This window comes from Chiloscyllium plagiosum, chromosome 43, assembly GCF_004010195.1.
Source record: "Chiloscyllium plagiosum isolate BGI_BamShark_2017 chromosome 43, ASM401019v2, whole genome shotgun sequence".
NCBI classification, from domain to species: Eukaryota; Metazoa; Chordata; class Chondrichthyes; order Orectolobiformes; family Hemiscylliidae; genus Chiloscyllium; species Chiloscyllium plagiosum.
Genome location: NC_057752.1, coordinates 9,430,861 through 9,438,727, shown reverse-complemented (window position 1 = coordinate 9,438,727; position 7,867 = coordinate 9,430,861). Strand labels below are relative to the sequence as shown.

The following is a 7,867-nucleotide window of genomic DNA, read 5'->3' as shown; positions in this document are numbered from 1 at the left end:
GTGTTCAGCAGGAGAAGATAAAAGGTAGGGAGGAGGGACTTGGAGGAGGGGAGTTGGAAGTGGAGGAGATGCGGTGGAGGGCACCGTCGACCACGTCGCCTTCCTGACCTGCAGTCTTCTTGTTGACCTCTCCGCCTCCATCCTACTCCGACCTATCACCCTCACCTTGACCTCTTTCCACCTATCACATTTCCAACTCCCCTCCTCCAAGTCCCTCCTCCCTACCTTTTATCTTCTCCTGCTGAACACTCTCTGCTCATTCCTGAAGAAGGGCCTGTGCCCGAAACGTCGAATCTCCTGTTCCCTGGATGCTGCCTGACCTGCTGTGCTGTTCCAGCAATAAAGTTTCAACTAAAAAAAAACAGAATTAAGGAAGGAGACCTGGGTTCAAGTCCCACCTGCTCCGGGGTGTGTAATAACATCACTGGACAGGCTAGTTAAAAATTATTTTTAAAAATGCAAGAAGTTCTGAAACAGATTGCACTGTCTGAAAGAGTTGTGGAGACACGTGCTCGAGTAACTTTCCAAAGGAAATTAAATGTATGCAGTATTTGAAAGGGCAAATATTGCAGGGCTGTGGAAAAAAAGATAGGGAATGGGATTAATGTGGACAATTATATTTGCGCGCGTGTACATGTGATGGGGAGGAGAGGCAGGCAGAGAGGGCCTCTGTAGACCTGCTTGGAGCACCAGCTCCTTCAGGCTGCTGCCAGAACGTCACCTCAGCGCATTTATACTGTTTGCTACTCATCCCCTGCTCTGTCTGTGGGAACTGAGAAGCTGGAGTTGGCCTCCAACAGTTATCCTTAAGTCACCATTAACAGACTGAATTGACTACCTTATTCCACCTCTAGAAATAAGCCTGGAAATGGAATCGAGTTGGATATTGGCGTGCCACCTGGAGCACTATTTTCAATGCCCACCTGCACTGTTTCTGCTCTGAGTAGGATCTTAAAACCATCCCCCAGAATCAGGTATTTCGTGGGCTCTTCATGTAGTGATTCGACCCCATCTTAAGTGATCTGGGAGCAGAGGAAGAATTTGAAAGTAAAAATCCACTTTGGGCAGTGCTGTAAAATGGGGGGGGGGGGGGGGGGGTATGGATCAGTTGCCCATTATATAAAGTACCTGATTTTTAATTCCATTGACTACAATGGTATTGGACAATCCTGGTGGCTTAGCGAATACTGCCTGTTTTGTGTCACTACCGGAGATGAAGTTCTATCCCAGAATGTGATGCCAGAAGCAGCAGAAAGTGGCTCTGAAGGATTTCCCACCCCAAAAGGAACTCTGCTTCGCTGCAGCAACTCCTGCCCTCGGACAGATTCTGACGGTTCAATCACCATCCATTACTTTCGAAACTCCAAGTTGACAGAGTCGCGTTTCGCGCAACTACTGTTGCTATGGAGCAAAACGGGCATGAGATATATCTGCATCATTTGGAGCCCATCACAACACGACCACTGATGGTTGTCCGCTTGTATTCTGAGGTATGTATGTGCGTTAAACAATCAGCTAGACTGTGCCGGTCCCTATTGTACTCTGAGGTGTATGTGCTGTGTCTGTGTGTGTGGCTGAGCCTGAATAAAGTTGCTGAGCGCTCTCTCTCTCTCTCTCTCTTCAGCAGCCTGTCGGGCTCTGACTCTCGCCGCATTGTGACTCACAGCGTCATGGCGGAGGAGCTGTTTGCCGGGTCCCAATGGCCAAATGCAAAAGATGCCTACGAACTGGAAGAAATCATCGGTCAGTCTCTTCCGAATCGTTTTAACTAAAGGTGGCGCGCCTGAATATACGTTACGGTCGCGACAACAGGGGGGAAAAAAACTCTCCCTTTTTTTTGTAGTTTTATTTCAGTCTGGTGTGCGGCATTATTCATCCTGTGCGATTTCAATCCCTGCATGTGCCCAGGCTGCATTATTCACTGGGTGCAGGGGGACTGCGTCTTTTTTTATATAGATAAATCGGTGCTGCTTGTAATAACATTGAGGGAAAAGAAAGAACACGGCTTTTCGTTTTGATTTATCAGTTTCTTGGGTAAAGATCCCTCCTACAAATGAATGTTCTAGCTATGTATTTAGGGGTCAGGATGTGCAGCTTGGGATGTTTTGCGTTGCTGTTTATTTTTCTCCACTAGGTTGATCCGGGCAATGAATGAAATAAGTTAAAACATGTTGGAAGTGACTGCTCGCTGTTTGTCAACCCCCTCTTGACATATTTGCAGAGCTGCGACATGGCTCCTAATGTCAGATGAAATATTCTGTAACAGGCTTTTACACTTGAGGCATTTTTTTTTGTAAAACTGTCAGCTGATGCCTGGCATCATATCAAGCATAGTTTAAATGTTTATACAAATCACAACCTATTATTCTTGTTTTATTTGGGGGGGGGGGGGGCGGGGGAGACAGGTGGTCCAGAGCCTCTCTCGATGCATATTTGCATAACACTGAAAGACTTTGAAAGATTTGATGAAAAATAGCAAAAGATTTCCTTTTGGTTAGTGATTCAGCAAAGAAGGGGACGCAAAGTTCAGATTGTCATGCCAAAAAATGAAGAGGAAAGTTGCCCAATTTCAATTCAGAGTATTGTCAGCACATCGAATTCTTTGTCATTATTGTGGTTGATATACTTGAAAGTGAATTAGTTTTATTTTTGAAAAGTACTTGAAGAGGCAAAATATAATAGGATATGAGGAAGGAACAAGGAAGTGAGGTTCGAGGAATTAGCTCCAGTTGAGGAGCCAAGAACATCACAGACTTGATGGCCTGAATGTAGCACAGAAGGAAGCCACTTTCTCTGATCGCATGATTGAAGCATAACCGAGCATCATGCAAAATGTGACTGGGTTCCATTCTGTAGATTTGTAATGTTACCTCTCCCTGTTTTTTCATCAAAAAATCAACTTTCACTTTCTCAGTGTTCAGGTATTGTTTTATTGTGTTTGCTATTTTCTGCATATTTTTGGCAGCAAATGTCTAGAATAAATACAGATACAAAACTCTAAAATGAGCCTTCCAGGAATATTGTTACTTCCACTGTTTGCTCTGTTGGCAAAAAATGGAGCCTGACATATCAAAAGATTCTAGTTTCTAAAACCTGGTTTGCACCGAGTTGGTTGATCTCATCCCTTTAGCTACAATTGACCTTGTTGGTGCCACGATTGGGTGTGGCCACAATGCTCATTGTGACTGACCAAGGGGACAAGCACTGTCCAATGGGTGAGCACAACTGGATCCCAGCAGAAGTCACAATGCTCAAAAGTAAAGGGAGGGGAAGAAAGTGTAGAAAGTCAGTTGAAGTGCTAGTTGCTGTCTCAGGCTTAAAACTGTAAGAACATGCAGTTATTTTGTTGGTGACATCATTATATTACCAACTGTTTGTCTTGACTCATTTGTGAACTTCTGACTGTTAGGATTTTTAAAAATTATGTTATAGAAGTTTGTACTATTGTGGGTACACCACCTGCGTGAAATTATTCCTCCAGTCAATATGGCAGCTACTGAGTTAGTATTTCAGAGTTGTTTTCTCTGGGCTTAGACATGTCTGGAGATTTTCCCAACAGCCCTGTCTTCAATACGCACTATGTCAGCATGATTTCACAGAGTGCTGGATAACGCCTTATATTCATAGTGGCTAAGGATCAAAATCAATACTTATCTAACTTTCTTTTTAAATAAAATTAAATTTCAATTAAATATTGGGAAGAATGAACTATTGTCTTTAGTCCCCACCGCAAATTCTGCTCCCTAGCCACCAAATCCAACCCTTTCCCTGGCAACTCTCCAAGCCAGACGGTTGGCAACCTTGGTATCATATTTGATCCCAAGAGGAGTTTTCAACCACACATCTGTGCCATCAATAAGACTGTCTATTTCCAATTCCATAATTTTGCCCTACTCTGCCCCTACCCCAGCTCTTCTATGCTGAAATCCTTATCCATGCCTTTATTTTTTTTTAGACTTAATTAATATCCTGTTGGTTGGCCTCCCACTTTCTACTCTTTGTAAACTTGAGCTCATCCAAAAATCAGTTGCCTGTGTCCTAACTCAAACTGTGTCCCATTTACCCATCACCCATGTGCTCAATGACTTTAGGTTCTGTAAAAGCAACACTTGATTTTAATTTTTACATTTGTAAAAATCTTAGTCATTTCTTCTCCAATCTTTGTTAGCCTGACAATCCTTTTGAGATCTCTGCTTCTCGAAGTCTGGCCTCTTCAGCATTCTGGATTATACTGGTTTAGCGATGGCGGCTGGATCTTCAGCTGCCTGGATCTGAAGCACAGACAGACATTATTTTTCTAAACTTCCGCACATCTCTACCTCTCCTCCAAGACACTCCTTAAAATCGGCCTCTTTGTACAAGCTTTGGTCATTTGTCCTAATATCTCTTTGTGGTATTGTGTCCTTTTTTGTTTTAGAATGCCACTGTAAAGCATTTTCGGGTGGTTTTATGTAACACCTTAGTATTTTCCTTGATGTGCTTTCTTTTCCTTGATCCACTTTCTCTCAAAGGTGTTTGGATTTCATTCTGTGGGTGCTAAGCACTTTCTGGTAGCTTTGTGAAATGACAAAGGTTGTTTGATCATGGAAAGTGTGTCTCTCTCTCTCTGTCTCTCTCTCTCTCTCTTTGTGTAAAAAAAGTTACCCCTCAGGTTTCTTTTTATTCTTTCCCCTCTAACCTTAAACTGATGCTCTGTAGTCCTCAATTCCCCAAACCTGGGAAAAAGGCTGAGTGCATTCACCCTAACCATGTCTCTCAGACTTTATACACTTCTATAAGATCCCCCCCAAGATAAGTTGCCATCCAATACCATCCACCAGACTTCCAGGCAGTGCATTCCAGACCCTAATTAGTAAAGTCGTCATATTCTTATCACGGAATAGGGCTGCTCTCATTAGAGCGAGTGAGATGACATGTGACTTAACTCGAGGGTCTCCATACCTCAGGCGAGGGGAAAGGTTGAGAAGGAGAGTCTTTTATGGTAACCTCAGCCGGCGTGTACTTATGATTTGCATGGCTTGGGACTTTATCTGAATTTATCTGACACATTCCTGATGAAAGGCTTATGTCCAAAATGTTGATTCCCCTGTTCCTCGGATGCTGCCTGACCTGCTGTTCTTTTTCAGCCCCACAATTTTCGACTTTATCTGAATAGTTGGGAGTGGGAGGGAAAGGGGCTACAGCAAGCAATTCAATAGTGAAAGGGATCACTGTTAAATCTTGTTCTCATTAAGCACCCACAAAATGTACTTTACAGCTGGCTCAGATCAAGATCAGGATCTGGTTCCCCTCATTCCCCAGCCTCTGCCATTTAGTCTGTGTGTGCTGATACCAATTGTATACCATTGTTTGTATTCCAACTGAGGTCTATTAGCTCAGCATAAATCATGTTGGAACCTTCTTGCTCTGTATAGTTTGGAACTACACCAGTGTGGTGCTTTTACCTGCTGAGGTACTGGGGAGAGCTACGGATTATAAATGCACTTACAATGGCTGCCATTTAATATATACAAACTGGGACAAAATAAAAAATAGCTCAGTACAGTAGGTTTTATGTTGTATGTGGCAATTGCTGTTATTGATCTGTAACTGGATTGTTAAATAGATCACAAGTAGATTGCACAGTACCAATAACAACAGAAGCTGGAAATGTAGACTTTCCTACATCTCTGTCAAGTTTTGAAATCCCTTTCAAATATTGCCATCAGCAAATGACTTGAGATTCAAGCTGGGAGGTGTTGGCCTTTGTAGCACATTGGTGCCATATAGTGTTCAGACATGATTTCATGCCCCTAACTCCAATGTAATAAACTCCAGATCTTTTTGCTGTATCATTGGATAGACATTGATTATTGCAGGATGACGCAGCACAGAAACGGACCCATTCAGCCCATTAAATCAGTTCCGATATTTTTACCTACATGAGCCACTCAATTGAATTCTACTCTCCTGCACACTCAACTGCTCAGTATTATTCCTGTTTTTCAAACAGCAGTTTAAAAAACTTATCTATGGACTCCATATCTATGACAGTTTATGGCAGAGAATTATAAACTCTAACCCTTGTTCTTTAAAATGTTTCAGCCTCCCCTTTAATTATTTCTGTGATTATTGTCTTGTCAATGTAGAAGAGAGGTTCAGGCCTAGGTTTAGATCCTTTACTCAAACTGTCCTGCCCACCCATATACTCAAATCTGAGGGCTCTTGTGGCTCAGTGATAGTGTCCCTCTCTCTGAGCCAGGTTCAAGCCCCACCTGCACCAGAGGTGTGTAACAGCATTTCTGAACAGGTGTATTAGTAAATGTCCACTCAAGATTGCAATTGCCAGTCTTTCAGAGAAAATGAATGTGTGTGTGGTGTGTGTGTCAGCATACCTGTATATAGAGTTGGTCTGAGCTGTGTGTAGCTGTACACCACTGTGTATGTAGATCAATGTGCATGCATTTGTACTGCAGGTCTAATTTAACCAGAATTTGAGTGAAAATTATTAATCAAAAGGAGAACTTCTGTTCAGTTTGCAAACATGGCGGTCATCCTTCAGTCCTTGCCTTTCCAAATGTATATAAATGCTGTCCTTCAGAATCCCCTCCAACAATGTACCCACCACTGATGCACAGCTCACCAGTCTATACTTCACCTTTCTTAAACTGTGGCATTACATTAGCAAACCTCCAGTCTTCTGGCACCTCACCCATGTCTGTCGATGATACAAATACCTCAGCAAGGGGTCCAGCAATCACTTCCCTAGCTTTCCACAGAGGTCAAGGGTACACCTGATCAGGTCCTCGGGATTTATCCACTTTTATGCGTTTCAAGACATCCAGCACTTCCTCCTCTGTAATATGGACATTTTTCAAGATGTCACCATCTATTTCCCCACATTCTCTATATCGTCCAGTATCTCCCCCTATCTCTTGCGGCTCCACACATAGGCTGTGTTACTGATCTTTGAGGCGCCCTATTCTATCCCTAGTTTACCCTTTTGTCCAAAATGTATTTGTAAAATCCCTCTGGATTCTCCATAACCCTATTTTCCAAAGCTATCTCATGTCCCCTTTTTGCCCTCCTGATTTCCCTCTTAAGTATACTTCGACTGCATTTATACTCTTTGAAGGTTTCACTCGATCTCTCCTGTCTATACTTGACACATGCTTCCTTCTTTTTCTTAACCAAAATCTCAATTTCTCTAGTCATCCAGCATTCCCTGCACCTACCAGCATTTCCTTTCTCCCTATCAGGAATATAGTGTCTTTGGACTCTCGTTATCTCTTTTTTTAAGGCTTCCCATCTTCTGGCCGTTCCTTTACCTGTGAACATCTGCCCCCAGTCAGCTTTTAAAAGTTCTTGCCTAATACTTGACTGAGGGCTGCTGACAGCTATGAGAAGGAGAAAGTGAGGAGTGCAGATGCTGGAGATCAGAGTTGAGAGTGTGGTGCTGGAAAAGCATAGCAGGTCAGGCAGCATCCGAGGAGCAGGAGAATCAACATTTCAGGCATTAGCCCTTCATCAGGAATGAGGCTTGTGGGCCTGAGGGCTGAGAGATAAATGGGAGGGGGTGGGGTTGGGTGGAAGATAGCTGAGGATGCGATATGTAGATGAAGGTGGGGGAGAAAGTGATAGGTCAGAGAGGAGGGTCGAGCAGATGGGAAAGGTGATGGACAGGTCAGGAGGGCGATACCAAGTTGGAGGCTTGGGACTGGGATAATATGGGAGGAGAGGAAATGAGGAAACTGTTGAAATCCACATTGATCCTGTGTGGTTGCAGGGTCCCAAGGCAGAAGATGAGGCGTTCTTCCTCCAGGCATTGGGTGGTTAGGATTTGGCGATGGAGGAGGCCCAGGACCTGCATGTCCTTGACGGAGTGGGA

General features: G+C 43.5%; 1 protein-coding gene across 1 annotated transcript in view; it reads left to right on the top strand.

Annotated features, from left to right (window-relative positions):
* The first annotated feature begins 1,325 nt into the window (after nucleotides 1-1,325).
* Nucleotides 1,326-7,867, top strand: part of LOC122543361 (STE20/SPS1-related proline-alanine-rich protein kinase-like) — a 109,855-nt gene continuing 103,313 nt past the window's right edge. The window contains exons 1-2 of the mRNA XM_043681985.1: nucleotides 1,326-1,490; nucleotides 1,625-1,743. Of these exons, the coding sequence (XP_043537920.1) occupies nucleotides 1,671-1,743 (73 nt within the window). The 5' untranslated portion in view covers nucleotides 1,326-1,490; nucleotides 1,625-1,670. The remainder of the gene's footprint in view (nucleotides 1,491-1,624; nucleotides 1,744-7,867) is intronic.